The 26,517-nt window shown below is 32.0% G+C and overlaps 1 protein-coding gene across 3 annotated transcripts; it reads left to right on the plus strand.

Moving 5' to 3' along the window:
• Positions 1-20,017: 20,017 nt before the first annotated feature.
• Positions 20,018-24,971, plus strand: LOC149419348 (uncharacterized). 3 transcript variants are annotated; one of them, XM_089637793.1, is made up of 3 exons: positions 20,018-20,812; positions 21,299-23,700; positions 23,801-24,971. In XM_089637793.1, exons 2-3 carry the CDS (start codon positions 21,301-21,303, stop codon positions 24,626-24,628), a joined length of 3,228 nt encoding a protein of 1,075 aa, XP_089493919.1. In that variant the 5' UTR covers positions 20,018-20,812; positions 21,299-21,300; the 3' UTR covers positions 24,629-24,971. The 3 variants fall into 3 exon arrangements, with proteins under 3 accessions (XP_089493919.1, XP_089493920.1, XP_089493918.1); XM_089637794.1 differs by having other exon boundaries at positions 20,018-20,601; XM_089637792.1 differs by having other exon boundaries at positions 20,018-23,700.
• The last annotated feature ends 1,546 nt before the right edge of the window (positions 24,972-26,517 follow it).

Below are 26,517 nucleotides of genomic sequence, written 5' to 3' on the forward strand. Positions count from 1 at the left end.
TTTTAATTCGTTTTCACCCCATCAATATATTATTAGACATTACTGAAGCCTTTCTTTCTTCTGCAAACTCTTCCATGTCACGTACAAGGAAATCTCGTATGTGGTGCCGGTAAAACAATCAAATAATCCTGATGCAGGTTCGTGTGGGAAAATATCATAACTGATTTGAAAATAAAATTAGTTTTTTATTTTTTTTATTTATTTTTACATTTATTACATACAGGATATACAAATATAAAAGGAAGCTTTGACTCTCCAACTAGGAAGTTTCCCGTTTTAGGACAGTCAAATTGGCAGGTTGCGTGTACATAATTCCAGGTAGGTACATAAAATATAAAAATAAAATTAAAATATAACATATAAATGTAAGAAAGAAAAATAGAAAGAAAATATTTTTTTAGGAAAATACAATTTAGCAGTAATAAACAATAAAATCCAGATAGGTACATTTAAAATATAAAATAAAAATATAATATATCAATGTAAGAAAGAAAAATAAAAAAATATTTTTTAGGTAATTACAAAATACAAAATCGAAGAAATCAACTCAGACTACGTTTTTTAATAATTTTTCGGAATCTGTCCTACTTAAGTCTAATAACCATTTAGTAATTTTAGTACCGAAGGCTGATAATTCACACAGTTTAAATTGATAGGGGATTTTGTTGTATCATAGTTGCTGTAAGGTTTGTCCGAGTCTTGGCAGCGGATGCGTCTGCCCACCAACTGCTTGGTGGTCCAGACTGGGACACCGATCGGGAGAGACTGGTTGAGGAAGATCTTTTGACCTCTGCAAAAATTTTTCTCCGAGTATCGCTTTGCACCGCAGTGGGAGTGATGAATTCATAAGTCTGTCACTCCTGGACACACTGACCCCCAGATTCCTACCCACCCATATTCTTCACATTTTTCTTCCAGAACTTCCTCTCTTTCCTTTCCTAAAAATAACATACACATAGCATCCCCAAAAATGACATAAGCCTCGAGGGTAATTATTTTCCCCAAGGCTTTGGTGAAACCAATGAAAAACGAAAGAAATATCTAATTCCTACCAAAGTAAACTCCATTTTTTCGGAACCGTAATACAACACCCAAAACTCAATATGCAACATACATAAAAACAATACGTCACGCTGCAAGGTGCGAATAAATGCATCTGAACGTTTAGTAACTAATTGTCAGTCTCTCTGACTGTAATGTTTGTCAAGCCGAGCACTAATGACACCAATTAAGAATGCATTTGTCACTCTGTTTATCTGGTAATATCTGGTAATAATTATGTTTCATATAAATTATCTTCTAGCTTGTATGGGGCGAATCACCAACGGCGTAACCGTGTCCCTTTTTATATGATTTGTCAATGAATTACAAATTACATGTCCTTTTAACAGTGGCGCGCAATTACTGGCTGCATAAAACTTATTGCAAATTTCAAATCGGGTAAGCAAATTTGGTGCTTATTTCCAAAATTGAATATTTTGTTACACTATTTAGTTAGACCCTTTTATAAATGCGATATAATTTACCCACCTCACTCATTTTAAGCATTTCTACGCTAGGCGGTTCGTTCACAGTCCACAATGAACTGCGCTGCAAACCTTTGCTTACTTTAGCAAACTATACTTTTCTGCGATGTGTTTGGTTCTTTCAATGTGCGCTCTTCGGCGGTCAATGTATGACTGATGTCGTAGTTTATTCAAAATATTCTCGAACCCTCCTGGTTCCAAACATATGGTCATGTGTTTAACCCCAGCTCGTCTAAATGATACCCAGATTTCATGATAGGGCGAGTCTATCAATTTCAATGTCCATGATTCTTTGTCAGTTCAAAATTCAAATTTTATCTGTGCCTGAAATACGTTTATATGGAGAAAACTTTGTGCTTTCACCATGCAAAATCGTTGCAATAATGTTTTTTAATGATTGATTACAGAAAAATCAAGTTATATTATTTGTAAATAAATTATTGGTCTTGTCGAAGTTGTCAAAATGACGAACTAATTACTTTCAGTTAATCATGATGAATGGCAGAAAACAAAAAAGGAGACGAAACATTCCTGATACAAAGAAGTAGAATACCTGAAAAATCCGTCATTATTCATCGCATTCGCAGCTTACATCGCAGATGGATATCCACTGCGGAGTACCAGTTACAATTTTTGTGTTTTTATTTTTCGGAAGCTTAAAATTTGCGGAATTGAAGAAATTTTTTTGCATCATTCGAAATTATTGAAATTGTCGAATTGTTTGAATTTTCATATGCTTATTCAATCATTTGGATTTTTTTAACTTTTGCAGAAACTTCTGCGCTCCGGCGATTTAATATCGACAGAAAGCCGCATCCGTACTGCACGTTGAAATACAAACAAATTTACTATCTTTTGTTTGTTTTCCTATTTAAGAATTTTCTCAGTAAATTCCCCAAAAAGGACGTTAATTATTAAATAATGAGCGCGTCGGATTGTGTACACTATTAATCCGCTGTGGTGCCTACTGGTGTAGCAAATTTTAGAGATTAAATTTTAAACATCTAGCCCCATTACTACTGGGTATTGTAAATTTTACACAATTGATAACCAATTATTTATGTATGGTATACGGTTGTTCATTATTATTTGTAAAGTATACACGGGTGCTGCGTAATATCACAGTTTACTTCCCAAATTGTGACGTACTAATTACATTTGAATGTATACGCGATTATAAGAGGTGGCCCACCACCCGTCATGATATAATAAACAGATGGTTTCTCCTTGAAGAACTCTATTTTTGTATAAACTAAGCTACATATAATTTTGGGCGAATCTAGGCCCTCCAATGTCCCTGTATAGGAGGTTGGGAAGCAGAATGCAAATACTTACTTTGAAAACACAATTATATATTTTTTTATTTGGTTCTACGCCCAGCCGGGCCCCCACATGGATTTCAAAAATTGAACATATCTAGTGAGCCATCGAAAATTTACAAAAATCCAAAGAATGATACAACAGTTAACTGATAAACTGAATATTAAACAATATTAGTAAAACATGTTAAAAAACATAATATAGAAACCACAACAATACTACATGAAGCACCGTCCACCACAAAATCCTTTATAAATCAGATGATTATTTTTAAAATACAATAAATGACAATTGTTCACTTATTTAGGATAGTAAAAGTACCTTCTTTGAGGATTGAATTGCTGGGCATTCTCAAAGAAAAAAAAAATCCATAAATTCCCTGTTCATTTCTGGCTGTACCCTAAGAAGGTTTATCTTTTTGTATTGGTGCATATGTATATCTCTGTACAATTTATTTTCTCGCCACCATGTCCATTTTCCATACCCATCGTTGCATGTACACAAAACTCTACCATACGGTACAACATAATTATGAACAAAGTTACGTAATGTTTTGTTTTGGTTTTTGTCATGTTCCGCCCGTTTATGGCTTGTAAGTAAGCAAAAGAATGTGATATCTACGAGAAATTTTGTTCAAACAGAACTTATTTGAGTTTTTTTAAACTTTGATACGTAACAGGTAGAAAATTTAGAGTATTTTTGTAAAAGGTATTGTGATATGCTCGTTGATTGTACGTAGTTCCTGATATCACAAAGCACTGCTCTCATATGCGGAGATATTATTGATATAATGATTTATTATTTATTTATTTATTCCCGCAATGAGTTTATTAACTCCTGGGAGTACAATGCTTTATATAATATACTATATTCTGTATTGTATACTTTTAATTAAAAAAAATAAAAAATAATAATAATAATAATGATAATCTCACATGCTCTAGATATAATAATGATAGCCGTGCAGCGACAATACCATTTTGGTGTACGATACTTGGACTTGGACTGTACTCAGACTCGGAATTCCATTAGAATCAACAGATTATGATTATGTTAACTGACAGAAGTTCAGTTTTTGATCTTATATTCTTTTATAAAATTATCAGTTGGATGAATAGGCCTGATATATTAATGTTGATTTACTTTCGTGTTCCTACCATCAGATCAAGATTCCCTAGTATATATTATTGTTACAATTATACTACAGTTTCAGGCCACAATTCTGTTATAAATAGATTATATACCACTGGTAACTTGTGTTTTATATTAGCGGATGTTTTTAATGTACCTCTATCGAAATGAAAAAATCTGTACTGATCAACCACATTTTAGCCGTGCATATTTTTAGTTTTTGTTTCTCCTTTTTCTTATAATAACTTTGTAGTGATCTGTTTTGTCTTGTTAATTTATTATATCCTATAATATTTCCGTTCTTTCCATACTGTAGTATTACTGACGATAACTTTCATATGTGTAAATGGCACTTGTGCAGTTAATTCTAAATAAAGAATATGTTGAAAACGAGATTCCGTTCAATTTTTAAAACAATTCCCAGCTGTTTTTTGTAATTAATTAATTAATAATGAACAAGTTTTCAATTATTTGAATTTAATAATACGGATACAATTTGAAGAGTTTAAGAGCTTAGGTCAACTGAAGCAAAAGCTGGACACACTCCATGAATCCATTTGGACACAGTTTAAATTGGGAGGACAGACACGACCGAGCCGATCCACACCGAGCCAGGCCAATTTGAATTACGTTACCATCGAGTGCCAATTCGAACTCGTAAACTAAAATCCTATATGGTACAAAATAGGTTATTTTTCACAAATATTCGACAAAGGTTGATAAAAAAATAAGACAGGAAAAAAAATAGGCGGTTATTGCAAATATTTAACTATTTAATTAATAAAATTAATCAAGCAGTAAAAATATCAGGTAATTTTTTTTTTTACTAATATTCCACAACGGTTTATTTAAAATTACCTAAGTAATATAGGTAAATGAAAATCAGATATGTTTATCCGAGACACTAACTAGGGTACAAACCAATTTCATTAGAAACTCTGTTTTCATTTGAAAAGGTACATAACAAAAAACATGGGAAAAATTAGTTGCAAGATGATATTGTTAATTCTGAATTTGAAATATGAAATCGACAAATATGGTGTTTGATAAATAGGTCTCAATGGTCAAGTTGGTTAAAACGCCTATCCCTGTAAGACAGGAGATCATGGGTTCGATTCCTAGTTATGACCGTTATCTTTGCATTTTTTCTGTGTCTTGTCTTGTTTCATGTTAAATATATAAGTATTTTCTTCTTCAATGTTTTGTTTACAAGAAATAATATAGGCTAGTATATTATGAAGGTATTCGTATTGATGAGGTTTTAAAAAACAGGATCATCTATTAGTTTCAGGTCTGAGCCTGAAGCCTCTCAGGTATGGTCCCCTGACGGTTGGATCCTCTCACCAGGTCTCTACTGGTCGTCATGCCTCGGCTAGCTACAAACTACAGAGGTATTTGAGGACTCCACCATCATCAGGAACTGGATGTTAACAGGACTGAGATCACTTGGAAAGAGTGCGGATGGTAGAATAAAGGTTTATTCATGACATATGAGGTTTTACACAATCCTTACTAGAACTGGCCGGGTTCAAAGTCTTTCTCTTCTATCACATAAATAAAAGGGATTGGCTCAAGGGAGTACAACAGATTTCTTGAAACTCACAGTTACGAAGGGCTCAAAGTTTTACCTATGTAATATTGTAGCAATAATAAATCGCAAGTATATGGTTATGATGAAATATAATATTATACATATTGTCTCCACGGTCTATGACAATAACGGTGAACGGATAAATCATCACAATGATAATTCATCACAATAAAGTCATGGAAAGTTGTGAAAAAAAACTTTATTAACTGGGTTAAGTAGGTTATGTTAGGTTAGGTTAGGTTTAATTTATTTTTTTCCTCGTTTCTAATGACTTTATATCACTTTTTAAAAGTGTGTTGAATTGTCACAGTTATCATGGAACCGACAATAACTACATCCAATATTCAGTAAGGTTTTATCAGTTCAAAATCCCAGCCGTTGGTTGGCTGTTGGCAGTTCGGAGGGGGGGGGGGCTGCCTCTTCCCAGGTGTCTAGCAGGTACAGTCAATCCCTTCTTTACCGGCCGATACCCACGACCAGTGGCGGCCGGTGGTCAAAATATGTGGGGGTTCACCGGATTACAACATTAAGTCATAAAATAAATTAAATAAAGGTACATACCTATTTATAAAGAAGTTCTATTCTCTGTTCATTTTGTTTAGCAAAGACCTCTATCAATGCTTAACACTGATAGTGCGTTCAGTCTGTCCTGGCTCAACGTGTTAAAAGATTTTATTCTTTTTAACGTTGAGAAACATCTTTAGCTTTCAACTGAGGTCATTCCAAAGGTCACGAATGGTGCACAAAAGTTTTAGTAATTTCACAGTCTCGGGAAAGTCTTCTAATAAACAAGTACTATAAAAAAGTTGTAAAATTGATAAAGCGCCGTTAGCTTTTGAAAAATCGTCGCGGGCGTAAATTGCACAGAGTTTACCTTTTAGGTACTGAACTTTATTTAGGAAGTCATACGTTTTAAGCGTCACATTGAAATCATGTTCTGGGAAATTTGACCTGTATCGATTTTTATTAAATAGCTCATTATGGTGTTTACCTTAGGCACGGTAGCCTGAATCCAATTGCATTCTGATGTCAACTTTTCCTAAAACCTTTAAGCTCAAAACTTTTTGTAAATGTAAATGATAAGAATTATGTTTTTTGATTTTTTCAGAAAGGTGAGTTACATCAGTAACACCGCTGATTGTCCAAACTGAATCAACATCGTAAATTAAACACGTAAAACAAAATAAACTATTCAATTGATCACATGCACAGAGCTACAAGCTTTGTTATACATTGTTTTGTTAAATGATCGAGTAAACTTCTTCGATCCAGATTTGCACTCTTGTTTTATTATCAGTTCAGGTTTTAGGTGGACCGGCATTTTTTATTATCACTTTGTTTTCAAAACTCGACCTATTATTCTTAATGTATTCCACATTCAAACTCATTCTTAATTTATACGTTGAACAAACACAAAAGTAATCATAAATTAGTATAACATGCAATTGATATGCCTTATTAATAATTGATATACAAGATCGATATAACCTGCAATTAAACTTCAAAACTTTCTCAGAGTAAGAAAAGTTTTAAATTCAAGAGACAATGCCTGGCAACGGCGAGTACTGACTGAACTGATAATAAGTAATCTGACCATCACTCATCTCTTAATGACAAGTTTTATCCTGTATGCTTGTATCGAAGAAGCGTAACATTCGCTGAAAAATAGCAGATGGTAAATTGAAACAACGATATCGACAATAATATCAAACATACGCGTTTTAGTTTAACTTTCTACTGAATAAACCGTTCCTTCTGATGTGGTGGTAAAACTCCGAACGCCGTTCTTGATATGGTATTATTTGCAAAGAATAGTATGTAATGGTATGGACCCACGCTTTCGACTGTTCCACAGAATATGCGACAAAGCAGTTAAATTTTGGATCGCAATCGAAAACGAACTGCTACGAACATAGGCACAAGTCAAAGTCGGTCTGCAAGTTAAGCGCGCTTAATAAGTAGGTACCTTTTGAATGAGATATTATAACCGAACCGAGTTTCGTATTGTGATTAGCCATGTCGGAAATCTTGTTGGTTGTTCGGCGCTCGGGAGCACATATTAGCTGGCCGCCACTGCCCACGACAGTTTCCCTGTTGGCCGACAGAGCGTACTGTGGATGACTGCGGCGCAAATATTTAAATATGCAGCTAACAATATATACGCATTGCTTATCCAATCGAAGAGGTTTGTTTGTACGTTGTATAAACTTGAAATAATAATAATTTTTAATCTACTTTCGAATTTTTTTCAAGTTATTTTAAATGTTCTACGTATATCTTTATTTGAAGATGTCGTAAAAATAAATAACTAAATAAACGTTCTTTAATACTTTAATAAAGTGCAATATTTTAATTTCAAACATGAAAAAAACTTACCACAAACATTTTTGATCAAAACGTCGCAAAATTTCAGAGAAATTGTAATTCTAACAACAAAATCCTTTTATTTAAGGAGTTTGTAAGTAAGTCACACCTTTTATCGCGTTCATAAAATTAAAAATTATAATAATAATAATTCCCAGAGAATAACCAAAAAATCTGATATATTGTATTCATTTTGCCACAATATAAACTTTTGCTTCACATTTATAAGGCATTTTTGTTATTTAAAAATTCACTTTAATGGAAAAGGTTAATTAAACAAAAAAAATGTTCTATATAACCTTGCTTCTGACAAAAATATGAAACTATATTCACAAAATTACATTTTTGATGGATTGAACCTTATAAAAATAACATAATAATATATATTGAATTATACTAATGTAATAGTGAATTCGTCATTAAAAAAGAAATTATTAATAATAACATATGTTAAATCGCACATTACCAATCACAAATCATATTACTCATATTGCCATGAAAAAACGCAAGTCTGAGCTTGCGCCGGTCTGCAAAAATCCAATGTCAATAAAAGAAATCGAAAAAAAAAAGTACAGTCTTTGTACAACGTGTAATAAAAATACCGTTTGACGGTGTGATGTGTTTTTTTATTAGTAAGGCTGTTATGTCAATGGGGAGGATAAAGCGAGGTTAGACGAAATTATTTATAGATAAAGTAGGTTTCAACAATTTATTAAGAGGAAGCTACAAGCAAAAAATGTGTAAATTTTTGGTATATCTTATACTGTAGGTAATAGGCATTAAAATTGCTTGACAAACGGAGTCTAGAAACGTTCGATTTCAAGCACAAAACTGGTTTTTATTTATTTTGTAAATAATTTTATAAGAAAGCAAAAAAGTTAATCAAGTGAAACTGTGACAGACAATCTTAGCTATAAAACAGTATTTTATTAAAGTTATTTCCATTATTTTATTTATTTCGTTCATGTCTATTGAAAAAAGAAATTTTAGTAGTTTACATTTATATTTTTTATTGAGTAATTTTATTTTATTTATTTGTATTATACTCTAGCGAAACGATAGGAAAACCTTCAATATATCTAAAGCATATTTTTTGGTATTCACAATGGAAAGCAATTCGTTATAAAGATTAATCAAAAAAGTGATTTAACAGGGAAAATTAACATAAGTATCTTCATCGTATAACCTAAAACTAAAGTTAAAATTATTTATCTTGCTGTAAGGCTCGGATTCCTGTAGAGCTGAACCTTTGGATTTTGTGTATTTCGTGGTTCATGGTAAAGACTAGTGCAGGTGACTTATCCTAATTTACATATTCCACAGATAGATCTTTCAATTTTCAGTCACAATTTCAACAACTAAGCAAAAATGCTATTGGAACTTCTCTTATGTGGTTTAAAAACTTGCTTCACTTTGAAATCTTTTGCCGTTTGTTGACAGACACTACTGCGGGGGACATAATTTTATTTAAATATTCAGAATCAAGTTCAAAATTTTAAGGGTCCTTTAATCTTAAGCCTTAATAGTTCAAAGACAAACACAAACATGCTAAGGGCACTTCCAACAAAAAGTATTAAAAGACTTCCTCGAATGTGCCGCATTTGTAATACAACGGGATCTTGCCGATACGTCTGTTGAGATTTTATCCTTATTTTCTCAGCATCGCGCATCCATTTTTCCATTAGACCAGAATCTGACAGGGATTTTATTTTGTGTATAACTTTATTCGAATAAGGAGAGTTCTTAGCCATCATCATACTTAGCAATCCTTTCACCACTGGGTTCTTAACAATATGAACATCATTTAAGGATTTATTCATCTTTAAAAGTTCTAGGTTCAAGAGTTTACCCTTATACATCATAGCAAACATTTCTCCGTTTGTTATGTTCAACATTTTCTCGTGAGACTCAGAAATTTCAAAGGAAATGAATTTTTTTTGCATGATTTCATCACAAAAAAATTTCAACACTGAATAACCACCATATGGAATATTTTTTTCCAAAATATCTGCTATCGAATCAGCAGGTGCCTCGCGCAAATCAGCAACGACGAATTTGAACAATGCTCCCAAATAAATATTCCTTACATAAAACGTGAAGGAAAAAAAAATTAAAGAGATGCTTCGGAATTTATATCCTTTAAATTTAACACTCACACATGATCCTAAAATCACGCCCAAAACGTCTAAAGAAGTCATCTTATTAAAAGGGCTGCGTTTTTTTAACGAGTTTTTATCTCTACAACAGTAAATAAAATTGAAAACCGCACAAGAAAATAGTATCAGGACCCACACACACGTTTCGAAAGGTTTAAATAATTTCTGTAAATTATTCAATTCACTGGGTGCTGGAAGGATCATTGTAAAGTCATATGTTTCATAGGGAATTATAATTAGTTTTCTTAACCTATCTTCGTTTAATAAGATCGATGTCGATACGAGAAAGATTTTATCTTCAAATGGCTTTATATCCATAAGCGTTCCTGGAATAATTTTGATAGTTATATATTTGCTGGTAAAATTAAAATATTTTTCCAATACTTGTACAATGTTCACCTCAATTCCGGAATAATCTTTATGGTTTTCATTTGAATTGTTGATCATGAACATGGGCTGGGGATATGACAATATATTTAAGGAACAATTGAGAAGGTCAACATTTGCTTTTCTATCATTGATGAAGCTCTTTGGTGGCTCATCATTAGTCATCGATATTCTGTCTATTTTAACACCTTCGCAGGAGTCGACGTATGGTCTGTACGTAAAAACGTTGAATTCATCTTCAATAGTCATCACATTCGCAGTCACAATGAAAGTATTCAGAAGAGAAAACCTCCAACTGCACTCTGCTACTTCCTGGACACATTTATCTCCACATTTTTGGTTCAAAACCGCGATTATCACCTTCTTGTTGTGGTATTGATATTGCATACCAGTTTTATTCAGAAGATCGAAGAGTTCCTCTGAATTTCTAGTCAGCATAATTAAATTCCTTCCTTGACTGTTCAGTACAACGTTGCCCGTGTAGCTTTTCGTGGAAACTTCAATTCGATTTTTATGCAACGCAGCTATATTTTTGATTAATTTATTTACAGTTGTCATTTCATCTTCAATCTGCGGATTAAAAGCGAAATTTATGTCTCCTGTCATTTTTATGTATTTAAACACGTTCAAGGTCTTTGATGATACTTTATCAATTACAACGTCTTCTTCTATGTGTGATAATGATTTGGTCATCGATATAATGCCGAACCACATAAAGATTGTCGTAAAATGCATTTCGCTTGTAGACACGCCAATACTTTTCCTTGGGTGCCTACTAAAAACGATTACAAGCTAAGTAGCAAGTTGAATGAAAAGTTGAAATTATTTACTTGGTTTTGACTTTTCGTTTTTAAAAACCCACCACAACAGCAGGATGATAAATTACTAAAATGAGCCGCACCTTGACAACTCGTGATTATTAATTTTGATTTTCTCTATATTTAAAGATAGACATAAATGTTACTTGAAATAAAAATATTAATATTTAAATTACATTGTCTTTTCTTCATCAACTTTATTACATGCCGACAATGATTTATTATCTTCAGCACTATTGATTTTTTTCACAATGTTAGTTATAATGAGTCACCGTAACTATAGCTGATGCTGAAATTATGATTAAATTTCTAGAATTGGCCTCCAAAATGTACGCAAATTCGGAGGACATTTCCAAACACTTTTTTTCACAGAAATTAAAAAAAGTGAAAATGTGTTTTACGAGGAAATTTCGGTGCTTCCGCATAGAGTTGTTTAGGCTCTTATTAAATCTGCGAATTGTATTCTTCTATAGTCGTACGTTATCACGTCAATAAAGTGTTATCAACACAAGTAATTTTTCAAACTGATTGATGAAAGTTAGTAATGATTAATGGTTGATATGGATATATTGTGAAGAAACTGTAAGTAATATAATAAAGAAACATAAATAATTCAACAAACGACCGACGCTTAATAACTTCACATTACATTATTATCTTAATATTTAAAAATGTGTTCGAACACACTAATTCTTAATCGTTACTCATTCCACTGATAACCGTTAAGGAAATAATTAGCTAATACAAAAAAGGAAAAATTGTAGATGGGGACGAGAGTATATTTAGAAATTTCCAAATTACTAGTATGAAAAGGGATGAGGTTTATAAGTATTTAGGATACCCACAATCAAATAGATTAGACCATACTAGTATTAAAAATAATATTAGGATTAAATTTCAAACTAGGATCAGAAAAATTTTAAAATGCAATCTATCTGCTAAAAATTTAGTAAAAGCAATAAATACTTGGGCAATACCTCTATTAACGTACTCATTTGGCATAATTAAATGGTCTAATACAGATTTAGATAACTTAGAAAGATTAATTAGAACTACGCTAACAAATTTTGATTGCCATCATCCAAATTCAGCTATAGAACGAGTTAATTTACCTAGAAATTTAGGAGGTAGAGGTATAGTCAAAATAACTTCTTTGAAACATAATCAGGTAGAAATGCTAAGAACTTTTTTCCATAGGAAAGCTCATAGCTCAGAAATGCACCAAATAATTTGCAAGGCAGATAGAAATATTACACCTTTAAATTTATACGATGAGAATGCCAACATTTTTATAAATCCCAACCAGGAATTATTAGATTCCTGGTCAAATAAAATTTTACACGCAAAACACTTCAATTATCTCAACCAAACGTATGTTGACATATTTTCGTCAAACAAATGGTTGAGTATTGGAGAGTTGAGCGCAGAAATAGAAGGATTTATGCTTGCCATTCAGGATAGAGTCATTAATACTAAAAATTATAGGAAGCATATAATCAAAGATACAAATCAAATTCATGATTTGTGTAGAAAATGTTTGGCTTTTCCGGAAACTATAGAACATATTATATGGGGATATTCTATATTAGCACCGTCCGAGTATACATTTAGGCACAATCAAGTTTTAAAAATAATTCACCAAAGTTTGGTAACTAAACATAACTTGATTGACTGCCGTAATATAGTAGCATTTTATGAATATTATGAACCAAATTCATTTTTAGAAAACAAATTTTATGAAATATATTATGATAAAACTATACTAACATACCGAAAGATTAGTCATAATAGACCCGATATAGTTTTACATGAAAAAATTAAAAAAAATAACTTTTATCATTGATGTCGCTATTCCAAATTCCTGTAATATTCAAAAATCTGTTAATGAAAAAATAAGAAAATAGACAGATTTAGGAAATGAAATAAAAAGAATTTGGCATTCTCAGACTATAAAAATATTACCATTTGTTATTTCGGCTACTGACATTATACCTAGCTCTCTCATTAAAAATTTAGGCGTATTAGATCTATCAAAAAATTTACATTTAATGATGCAAAAGTCGGTCATTTTGAATACATGTAGGATAACGAAAGATTTTTTCATCTTTAAAAGTCACGTCATTACGTGAAATATGCGTAGGTAATTATTTTCCAAATCATTCTTGCATCTGAGTGGAAGATAAACTCAGTATCGCCCTGGTAAGAGCCCACTACTCAGAAACAGATAAGAAAGCAAGAAGGTTTTGATAACGGAACTGAACAGAGGCGGCTCCTGGGGTCTAAGGTCACTTAAAAATATATATTTATGACTAATCTTTAATTAATATGCCAATGAATTTGAAGGTATCTCATCAATTCAACTCAAATTAGACTTTGATATTGCTAAAAATTATTTATAATTTTCATTAATAAACACGTAACTTATTACTTATTACTATTACCTTCGATGAATAAGGAATACAGAGTTATTCTGTAATATTTATTTTGAAATCATTACACAATTCATTTCCCTGCCTAAAGCAACATGTGCCATTTATTATATTATTGAATCTGCTTTCATTAAAAAAATAGTGAAAAATAAAGAAAAAAATGTTTTAAATCAAACTATTTTCTATCACCGTCGAGAAGTGATAACTGAAATTTTTTTTTTTTAATAGGACATCAAATGATTTCGAAAAATATAATGATTTGTCACAAATTACAAAAATAGCAAAAGAATATTCAGAATTAATATGTTACAACTATTATATATTAAATTTTAACTTCATTTGAGCAAAAAATCAAGATACGCCCCAATGCCCGAGAGCTACGGAATTTATCTTTATCATTAGTGACTGTAGATAAGATTAAGTCGATGAATTTCTCATGGAAAGTGAAGTAATAAAGTCGTGTGGATTTAAAGGGAGCAAAACTTACTTACATTTAATCCCAAGAAGGACAAACAGAAAGTAACAAGCAATCTTACCTAATAATACACACAGCACTTGGTGAAGGGAAATATCTTTGAAGGTAAGCTAAAACTGAATAACATATTAATAAAATGATACCTCTCATGTGCTAAAGTTCTAACTAAACACAGCCTATTATTTTTTATGTATTAGACGATGTATGAATGTGAATGAGGCAAGAAGTGTGTGCCAAGACCGAGTTGTTTGGCGGTCCGTCCTCTCAGCCTACCCCTGCGGGAAAAGGCGTGATGGTTAGTTAGTTAGAAAAATTAATGGTGACTCTTCGATTTTTGGCGTCAGGTAATGTTTTCTATGTATTCTTATATTGTATTTTTGTATGCATTCATTGGAGATATTCATTTTTTGTGAAGTTTGATAGCTGATCCATCAATTCGGGAAGTCGAATACTAGAATCATTATCACACATTTACACTGGCATTTTTAAACATGACATTGTGTTAATGATAAATAATGTTATGTTAGTCTCCATAGATATTATTTCATTGTATTATTTCATAAAGCTGTTCATGGCGACAAGTAAACAAGTCCTGAGGAGCAACGGCAGAAAGCCGAATCTTACTCTCGGTGTTGCAGATTTCTGTTTTACCATCCCGACAGTGACGTCAAAACTTACTGTAAGCATCTCAACTTATCAATTTGTTTTGATAAGCTGTGAGAGAGCCGTAAATTCCCGCGTGAGCGATTAGATCTGTCAAAAACTTCTGTAACTTGGTATAAATTACGGTAAGCGACATATGGTGTCGTTTACATTGGTAAATTTGTCGTAAGTCGCTTACGTGAGCAACTTACAGGAAAAAACTTACAAGTGTAAAGGCAGCCATAGAGTTAAAGCAAAAGATATAAAATGCAACTAATCCCTCTTCAGCGTAGTCAATTTCTAAGATGGTTCTAACTACCTACAGCTAGATAGTTGATTTATGCCTACAGCCATAGAATATGGAAGTTGTAACAAGGGCCGGCATTGTGCAGGCGCTATTGGAGTAGTTCGCTCCGGGGACTCCTGGTGCCGACTTGCCAAAGCGCCAAGGAGCTATATCGCTAACCTAACCTAACACAGTACCCTTGAGGGTTTATTTATGCCCTGATTGTAACATCGAAAAAATCAATGCTCCTAATGGGAGGAAATACGCATTCCTATACTTTCAACGATTGATACAAGTATTTGTCTGTTACCAAGTTTATTCATAAGAAAACCACCACAATCCTAGGTATTTCACCGGGTTTGGAATTCTCGACATTAGGTTCCACAGCCAAGGAGCTTACCGCTCTACCACACAGGTCGTCAAGTATAATATGTATAAGTTGCTTAATATACAAACTATCTAACGCAAAACCTCTTTGACAGCATTCAGGGCTCTATCTTCAAATTCGATTTGGTTTTCATATTACTATATTATGAAATAGAAGTTACTTCTATCCAGAAACTTAATCTTATTAGAGGTGTTTATTTGAAAATAATCTTTTTCTAGTTTCATTCATTTTTCATCGTTCCAAAGTTTTTATCTCATTTTATTATGTAATAAATTTATTCCTGTACAATGCCACTATACAAAATATGTGCTGCAACTCAAATCATGCAAAAAAATATTTTTAGTAAAAAGAAATTAGTGAATATCTATAATACAATAATTTATATCATTTACAGATGGATTTTATGTCTGAACATATGAAAAATGAGCTAAAATTATCAGTGAAGAAGGCAGCTTCCCTGTCTTGGACAATACTAGGAGAAATGTACCGCATGAATTCTTTGTTGGAAACTGATGTTTTGTTATCATATATTGAGAAAATGGTCATTAAAAATGGTAATATATATTATCAGATTAAAAATGAACCCGGTACAATTCGTAAGATAAAATTCAATAGTGAAGTAATATCGACCACAGAATTCTATGCACCATCCTACCTTCACTCCGTAACACAATCCTTCTCGAAGCCCGTGTTCTTGACCATGGGAAAAATGGTCATCAAAACTGAAAAACCATATACACAGTTCATGGTAGCTGAACATTTTACCAAAAAGGTTTATTTTATTGCAAGCGATTCTCTCACTGAAGGTGGCTCTTTATATGCAGCTGATATTGGTAAGGAAACTACAGAAGTAGTTGCAGAAAAAATTGATAAAATAGTCGACGGTTCAAAGTTGACTGCTTTGGCGGTTGATCAAATAACTGGAGATATAATATTGGCCACTTACAGACTTACTCCAAATAAGCGCCAACATATTATTCAATCCTTGCAAAAAACAACCTACTTGTCAGAGATGCTAACATTTGCTGGAGTTACCAGTTCAAAAGAAATTGATGACTAAAATAAGAGCCTGATAAAACAAAATCTGTAAAAATATTATTTTAACCTTTTCAACACAATTTATCCCACAACGCAGCACCTTTTGACGCAATGTATTACGTGTTTTATGTTGTGTCTCCAGCGATAAAATGTTTTCAAAACATCGGACAAATACATTGGGTCGGGACCACAACGTTTTTAGTTTTCCATCAGCCACGGAAAACAAAAATCCTGTTTTAATTTTTTCCAAAAATTTGGTTCAATGCTTGTGGTAATATAGTCGCTGGAACCTTCATGGATCACAAAACATGTAATAGATCTGTGTACGTGGGTAGTGGGTAACCACCGATATATAAATCAGGAGGCGGATTCCGATTCTTTATCCTTAGCTAAGGAATATACCTATCCCCCCTCAGTTTAGCTTTGGCATAAACTAGAGTGAGTGAGACAGTTGCTTAAGCTAAAATGAGGGGGATAAGTACATTCTTTAGCTAAGAATAAAAACGGGAATCCGTCTCCTAGGTCCATTTAGATATTTTTTCCAATAAAAGTGTGAGAAACAATAGAACTATTCTCAAGAAGTTTCACCCAAGTGCCTTATTTTCCATTAATAATTTTTTTTTCACATTATACATGACTGGACCTGCGTGACAGTTTCATTAGCTGATCAATCTTATTTTTAGCTATTATTAAGAAGTGTTTTAGCCAGTGTCAACTAGAGGATGATAGTGGAATGTTTTGTTAGAATATGTTAAAAATTTTTAAATAGTATTTAAGTACATGGGAACTAAAGAAGAAGTAATTACAGGGAACGTGGAAACATACACGACCAATCAATAACTTATAATGAAGATATAATATTGACCAGAACTTGTACAGATTAATATTGCTTATTGCATCTTTAAAAAAATTACCTTACATGGCACATATAGGAGTTTCCAGTTCCAAAGAAATTGTCGAACAGGAGTAAATAAAGTGAACTTCAAAAACACATTTTAGTTAGTTCACCTATTCTACATATTTCCTTTCTGTCACTTTATTCAAACACTTATTTAAATTCATTTACGAACTTCATTTTTTAATTAATTCGTCTTTTTTAATTATTTTTTTAACATATTTTCTCTGTTTTAAACTTGTTGTAATCATTTTTATTTGATCCTTTTTTAAGTATGGTGTTTTAACATATTTTATTTTTTGCATAGGTAGGTTACCTATTTTAAATAATATTTTCACAATTTTTTCTTACATAATGAACCCAGCAAATTATATTTTTATTACCAGTATTATATAGCTTACCCAACAATGTATAGAAATTAATCTTACCTTCACTGTTCTTATATTATATCGAAATTGTTCATAATATATATCTAAAAGTTCCGTGAGAGTTTGCACAAAATAAATAAGATATTTTAATGGTCTCGATTATGCTCTGACTTGAGCGAGCAGTGATAACTGAGAACCCACATGAGCTATTGAATGGCTCTCATCAACAATATTGCGTTAGTCACATTCAAATTCTGTAATTCTTGTGTAATTAAAATGAATAAAGAAGAAAGTGTAATTATTTAATTCCCTCATCCCGACTCAGGACACTCAGGGTAAAGCCTAGAGCCGTGTGTAAGTCCAGAAATACACAGAAGAAAACTTCCAAATTACGACTCCCTAAAATGGTGGACAGAAAGTGACTGGCATTGTCCACGTCAGTAAGAATCTCCCTGTGGGCTGTATAATTCCTGTTATATTTTATAAGTATTTTATTTATTTAAACTTGTTTGAGGTGATTTTGCACAAAAGCGGCACTATAAAAATCATCCAAATATTATTATTATATAGGTACATGTTTTCATAGTTAAAGCACTTATTGATTACGTCCATACGTAAAGAAGATTTAATAAGTGCAGGTTGTCCAAAAAGACTTATATGGTACTACATAATTTAAAAAAATGCAAATAATAATATTACATTCAATTAACACCATTATATATTATGATAAAATTATACTAACAGACCGAACGATTAGTCATAATGGACCCTATATTGCTTTACATGACAAAATTTAAAAAAATAGCTTATATCATTGATGTCGCTATTCCAAATTCCTGTAATATTCAAAAATATGTTTCTGAAAAAATAAGAAAATACAAAATTTAAAAAAATAGCTTATATCATTGATGTCGCTATTCCAAATTCCTGTAATATTCAAAAATATGTTTCTGAAAAAATAAGAAAATACAAAATTTAAAAAAATAGCTTATATCATTGATGTCGCTATTCCAAATTCCTGTAATATTCAAAAATATGTTTTTGAAAAAATAAGAAAATACATAGATTTAGGAAATGAAATTAAAAGAATTTGGCATTCTTAGGCTATAAAAATATTACCATTTGTTATTTTGGGTACTGGCATTATACCTAGCTCTCTCATTCAAAATTTAGGCGTATTAGGTCTGTCAAAGTATTTATACATAAAAATGCAAAAATCAGTCATTTTAAATACATGTAGGATTACGAAAGAGAGTAGGATTTATAGGTCCAATTAGAAGTTCTACCGAGCCGAACCCTCTGTTATGAAAATATCTGGAGTCGGTGAATTATTTTCCCATTTCATCTCTGATGATTTGACGTGTTGTTTTTGTATTATTTTATATTTATTATGAATATATAATGCACTTGCATAGTATGGATTAACTAGATGATCATTCGACAGTCCACAGTCACAATGAAAGTATTCAAGAAATAGAACCTCCAACTGCACTCTGCTACTTCTTGTACGCATTTATCGCCACAATTTGGATTTAAAACTCCTATGACCACTTTATTCGTATGCTTTTGGTACTGCATACAAGAGTTATTAAAAACTTCCAATAGTTCCTTTGAGTTTGTAGTCAATACGATTAAATTCATTCCTTGTCTATTGAGTAGAACACTATTATTGTTGTAGCATTTGAAAGAAACTTCCATTCGATTTCTATACATGGAAACTCTTTTTCAGATTAATTTAGTAGCAGCTACCTTCACATCGTCATTATTTGGATTGAACGTGACATTTATATCTCCCGTCACATTAATGTATTTTAAAACATCTAAAGTCCCTGACGATATTTTATCAATCAAAATATCTTCATATGGCATTGAGAATGACTGTGTCAATAATATCAAAGTGAATGGTACAAATAATGTTGTCAAACCATAGACATATTAATATTAGTAGACCTGCCCTAAGTGATTAAAAGCGTATTATCCCCACTCCCCATACCGGTTCCATTGAGCCGGCTGGGCTCGCATATGGCCTCAAGTGAAATTTGAAAACGTGACGTCGTCATTCTTGTGCGAACTATGGTCGAGGCATCATCGGTTCATTTTACGAAATAAAACGGCAAAATGTTGACTTGTGATATGAAAACTTGTAAAAATAGATGAGTATTTCTCAAAAAAAGTGTACATTTTGGAAAAATAAAGTGTGCCTAGAAACAGTTCAAAAATTACACATGTTTTTAATTAATCATACAAAAAAAATATGCACCATTTTGTAGAATAAATATTACACTTTAACATATCGAAGAATAAACATTACAATCGTATTAATTCGCAAATATTTTAATTTTTTAAAAAATATCGATTTTTACCTTCCATACAAAATAAAATTGCCACCCTACCCACCTCATTTGTTTATACTTCATAAAATGCGATAATAACGTTATAATTTGTGATTTTTTGTAAGTTTTAGGGTCTTAATTAAATGTAGTTTCTGTACAAAGTAATTTTCTATGGGGTTTCATAATAAATTAATAATTTATGCACAAAAAACAAAATGAGACATAGTCATTTACTTTTTAGTAACTACTCTTTAGTTACGTTTTATTAGTACTTCCACCGTAATTTTTGAACCCATTTGTAAAATTTAACATGGGCAACACTAGCCTCTTTCTGATTAGTTGTTGGTCTGACTTCTCCGCCATAACATTAATTGTTAAAATCAGTAACAACGTGTTTCTTTAGTGGGACCACTATTTCGTAACAGGAAATATTATAGCCTTTTTTCACAAAACGGTAAGTCTTTTTCTACTCATCTTTTTGTAATATGTGCGGAACGAACATTGCTAAGCTTACATATTAACACTTTTAAATTTTATCAAACCATTGACTTTTTATAACATAAATTCTTATTACAATTTCGTAACGTTTGTTATGAATTTCGTAACGTAACGAAAAAGTTCAATGTAAAGCTGAGTGTACACAGTTACAACGTGATTAAGAAAACGTAAGTATATTGTTAGTGTGTCTAGCATTTTTATGAAAGTCTTATCTAAGTTTGGTAATAATGTAATATATTATGCACAATGCACAAATATACATATGTATTTAGATATAATAGGAAAAAAATAAAATTTATTATACCATAGAGCAGATCTGTTGATGGCGCTGGAAAGTAGGTAGGTTGTAATACATAGGATGCGCTGGAAATTCCTGATGGTCAATGGCAGAGCAGGTTTCGTCGGACTTGTATGTTTTATCATCGCGATTATATGGCATTATACATAATGACAAGTACTTGAAGATCAAGCTGAGCCGTCCAATACTGGTTTTATTTTAAATAAGCTTTAGGCACTCATACACACTATCCGTTCTACAGGCGCTCTATACAATATTTATAAGTGCCTTAAGTTTTTTATAAAAGCTTATTTAAATATAAATTTATTTTTATTTACTCTGATAAAACCATAACTACAGCATAACTTTTTTTTAGGAATGCCCCCAAAAACGAATGCCGAAAGGCAAAAAGCTTACAGAGAAAGACTGAAAAAGGAAAAGCCAAATAAATATGAGGAAATCCGAATTAAGCATTTAACAAAAGTTAAAGAAAATATCAAAAAGAAAAAAGAAATTCTTACAGAAGAAGAAAAAGAAGAGCTACGAGCAAAGTGGAGACAAGCCAATGATAAAAGAGCTGAAAGAAAGAAAATGGCTAATCCTATGACACAAGACAATAATACATTTGAAGATAGAAAAAATGATAAAAAAATCCTAAAGGAAAGACTACAAAAGCTGACTGAAGAAAATACTCGATTAAAAAGTCGAAATAAGAATTTAAGACAGTGCTGTAATCGGATGAAAAGGCAAGTGAACATTCTGAAAATATTATTGCATAAACAAACTAAAACTAATAATGATGCTATTTCCATTGAAACTACTGAAACTCCACGGTGTGACGATACACCATTAACGAAATCAAATAGTTTTTTAGAAGAAACTTTACCAAATGTGTCCACGCCAGAAAAAGATAAGGTGAAAAGAAAGCTAATTTTGCTAAATACAATTACAGATTCTTTAAAGACAGAGTTCAATAAAGCAGATCCCAGAGAAAAGAAAGTACTAAAAAAAGTAGCTACAAACCAAATAGTAAATAAACACAAATTAAAAACAGCTATTTCTAATGTTCTTGGGCTGAAAGGAAGAATTAGAATGACGAAATCAAGTAACCAAATTAAAAAGAAATACCAGAAAGAAATCAAAGATTTCTTTGAAAGAGAAGATGTAAGTAGATCTAGCGCGGGAAAAAACGAGTGCATAACGAGAAACAAAGAAAAAGTACAAAAGCGATATTTAATTGAACCAATATACAAGCTCTACAGAAAATACAGGACAGAAGGTGGTAAAGCATCTATACAAACTTTTTATCGGTTCCGACCGTTCTCCGTTGTGAAACCAAGACTTCAAGATAGGAATACTTGTGCTTGCATAAAGCATTGCAATTTATCTTTCAAAGCAAAATCGTTGAAGAAGCTAGGTTTGCTTCAAACATCTGACATTGATGAACTTATGAAAAATGTCACTTGCAGCAAATGTTTCAAATGCATGTACTCCGAGTGTTCTGAATGCAAAGATAAGAAACCAGATATTGATTTGACCATAAATGAAGATAGTCCCGTGCAGTGGCTTCAATGGAAAATGGGAATACATATCTATACTAAAATTGGAATAAAGAAATCTGAAGAAAAGCAGACAAAGAAGTATTCAAAACAAGTAGTGAAAGGAACTGTGATTACATTAGTTAAAGAATTTCAAGATGATGTACAAAAATTTAAAACTCATTACTTCAATGTTTTGCATCAGTACCTAGCATGGAAAAAGTGTATTGAAAACCTTGATGAAGACGAAGCTGCATTGATTTGTGATTTTTCAGAAAACTTTTCATGCAAGCAGTCGGAAGAAATTCAGGCTGTACACTTCGGAGGATCCAGGAATCAGGTCACATTGCACACTTGCGTACTTTACAGAAAAAATGTGAATCCCAAATCCATATGCTCCATATCCCCAAATAATGAACATGGTCCTGGAGCAATCTGGGCTCATTTGGATCCAATAATGAAACTATGCAAATACTTTAACATTAAAAAGATTCATATCTTTTCTGATAGTCCTGCAACTCAGTACCGCCAAAAACATAATTTCTTTTTGTTCCAAAAAAATATAAAAGATTACGGATTTAAATATGCAACTTGGAATTTCTTTGAAGCCTCTCATGGAAAAGGCCCAGCTGATGGGGTTGGTGGAGCATTGAAACGACAACTTGACAATCATATTTCACACGGCAATGATATAACCAACGCAAAAGAAGCATATGACTATTTAATGGTTAATAGCAAAGTAAAAATGTTTTATATAAATGAAAACGACATTCAAAAGATGACCAAAATGATACCTGAAAACATTGTTCCTATAAAAGGTACAATGAAGCTGCATCAAATTTCAACGGATGGCAACACGTCAATTAAATATAAATTGCTGAGCTGCTTTGATTGCAATAAAAATATCTGTTGCAATTGTTACTACACAAAAGAACACGAACTTCTATCCAACACCCTATCAGAACCAAAAGCACAATGTAGTTACATACGTCAAGCCTTGAAAAAACAATACCCACCAGCTAAAAGATTCAAAAGAACAAATAGTTCTACTACGACCGAAAGTGATATCAGTTTAATTTTACGTAGTGATTCAAATCTAATAGATATGGAATTTGAGAATGAAGGTCATTTAAAGATAACAGATGACGGAGAGAGTTTTAAAAACATAGGAGTGAAAGTTGATTTGAGATTAGATATTAAAGAGAAAACGCATTTTAGGATCAAAGACAAGGAAACGCAGGTAAAAATCTAATAATACCCCTTAGAATTCTGAAATTTCGAATAGTATCAATGGGATTATTAATAAAATACACTTCAATGATTATTTTTTTAATTTTTAGGACTCATCAAATAAGGAAAAAGGCAAGAAACGAAAACCCACAGAAAAAGAAAAAGCAACAATGTCATCTTCATCAAAACTTATATCTGCAAACCGTACTTTCTATGATACTGAAATAAAATGCCTCAAAGAAGAAGGATTAATAACTGAAGACGAAACATATTCTACACAACACGATGAAGAAAAAATAAAAAATAAAGGAAAAGGAAAAGGAAAAACAACAGTAAAACACCAACAAGTTATAGAAGAACAAAAATATCCCATTGATATAATACAAACAGATGACACAGAAAAACAAAGTAAAGAAATAAAAAGTCATATGATAGAAGGGTTAACCACTGATTTAAATTCAATGCCAATAATTTTTTTCGACGATTTAGTAACTGACGAAGTTATAATTACAGTTGATAAATATTTGTCGGATGCAATAACATTTAATGAAGCAGAATTTAATTTCAATAATTTTGATGACAACATCGGAGATGTTATAATAGGAAATAATAATGCCATAGAAAATAACACTGATATTGAAAATATGAATAATGAAAATGAAATTGAAGATTCTCACAAAATCAAAGATAAACCATGTGGAGTGACTATTCTTAAAAACGAAAAACTGGAAAATATCCATACAAAAAAGAAAGTGGTTCGTAAGGGCCTTATCTCTAAATCTCTATCACTAAATGACTATATTCATGCGCCAAAGCGGAGTGATAAACCAAAGACTGAAAAACTGACTGTGAAACCAAATGTGTCTTGGAAAGATTTCAATTATTATAAAGATGAGGAAGAAATTTATAAAACGCTAATGGATAGTGATTCAAACTAAATAATTGTATGTTATTAAATTTTTAATAGTTTAAACAGTGCCTGTTCTTTAACTTCTTAAGATTTGTTGAATATCGTGTTAGGTACTTAAATTTGGGAGCTGATAATTTGATTAAAAAAAAAATATTTGTACTCCCTTGTTTTTTTTAAGCCCCTTACAACGGGTATAACAAAATACAAGTATTTGGGTCGTGAGTTTATGTATGTTTGTAGTATGTACAATAAATAAAAAAGTAAAGGATAATTACTTACATTTAAAAAAGACGACAACAAATTAAATTTAATAAATAATAAAAAAAGTAAAATAAAATTTGCCATTGTGTAAACAAGCCTTATGTTTACTATTTAGTTACGTCTTATGACTATTTCGTAACACTATTTCGTAACTACATTTTCGTTACGTACATTTATTTTGAGAAATACTCAGATGTAAAAAAGAGAATAAACCCAATTGTCGTATTACATTCCATAAGTAAGCATTATTTTACTTTATTTTAAGCTTATTCACACCGTATTATGTGGATCAGTTTTAGAAACATATACTATCACATCTCAATGTAGCGATTCTCAAGTGTGCTCATCGTTGTTTACTGGGGTAAGTAAATTATGAGACATTTGTAAAAGTGTCTTAACTAAATACTCTGAAACTAACAACGACTCTGAAAATAGAAGCTGCCTTACTTTGCCGAATTTGGACTTCGCAAATTAGTTCATAACGTGGCGAGTAATTTGCGCTCCCATGTAGAAATGTCTATTCATTCAAAAGCAGATTTTACTTTTAAGAACTAAATGGTGATATTATAATAGTCCAGTCAAGATGTACATCCGTGCTTGCAAAAGGTCCAGTCATTCTGAATTTTTTATATGTTGTTAGGACCTAAACCAGTATTAAAAAAAAAAATTTGCAACTTCGAAAGTGCTGTGCCAGCGGCGGTGGACCTAAAAAACCAGAAAATTTTCGGATTTTTTTCAGTTTTTGCTCAATATCTCAGTAAAGGAAGGGTCTGACCGGTAAAGTCTGTATACATACTTTTAAAGAAGACTAAATTTGCTATAATTTGAGACCAAAGCAAGCTATATAAAGCCATTGGTTTTCAAGATACAGTTCTTCAAAAATAGGCAATTTATTCCAAAAAGTGAAATTTTTTCGAAATGGTCACTTATTTTGTAAAATAATTTCTAAAATACGCATCTCACGTCAAATATTTTATGAAATAAAGTTGTTGTAAATTTAATAAGCTTTTATTTGAGACTAAATTGATATCTGTAGACTAAACGGTTATCTCAAAAATGGCAGATAACCAAAAACAGTCACATGTGGGTTTTGGGTGAAATGCAAATAAACTGTTCTCGCGTCTTTTTATGGTTATATTGTGCTGTGAAGTAAATCCATTAATCATCGTGGGTTTATCCTAGGGTTATAATACAATTACGACTATTTCAAATTTCAAGTACCCATTAGTACCTATACCCATGGGTACCCATATGAATGGGCACGCATATTCACGAGCTGTTCGAGCCCACATTTTGGCAAACCTCACACTGGCCAGCATTGTTTTTTATGAGGTTGACATAACTCCTGAGGAGCGAGACGAGACTGAAAAATTGCTGCGAGACACTGAAAGGTCTCTCACTATATCAGCAGAAGAAATTGATACCTACCAAATACTAAAGGCAAAATTTAAAAGTGCCTTGGAGAAAATTAAAGCGAATGGTCCAACATCACAGTTGTGGGTCCAATACTTTCGTATGACCACTTTGATAAAACTATTCATCCAGGCAGAGCGTGCTTGTGATTGGAACCTTCATTTGTACACTGTCCACAAGATGCTCCCTTTTTTCCACGCAGCTGGACATTTTTTGTATGCTAAGAGCGCGCACCTCTACCTT

The sequence above is a fragment of the Hesperophylax consimilis genome, chromosome 12 (assembly GCF_061612785.1).
Source record: "Hesperophylax consimilis isolate HC1 chromosome 12, BYU_Hcon_1.0, whole genome shotgun sequence".
Lineage (NCBI taxonomy): Eukaryota > Metazoa > Arthropoda > Insecta > Trichoptera > Limnephilidae > Hesperophylax > Hesperophylax consimilis.

What these genes read in the sequence shown, in the direction of transcription:
- LOC149419348 (XM_089637792.1), top strand. Translation starts at nt 21,301, where the DNA reads ATGCCCCCAAAAACGAATGCCGAAAGGCAAAAAGCTTACAGAGAAAGA. An exon ending in TCAAAGACAAGGAAACGCAG is followed by an intron (nt 23,701 to 23,800) that starts GTAAAAATCTAA and finishes TTTAATTTTTAG; the next exon opens with GACTCATCAAATAAGGAAAA.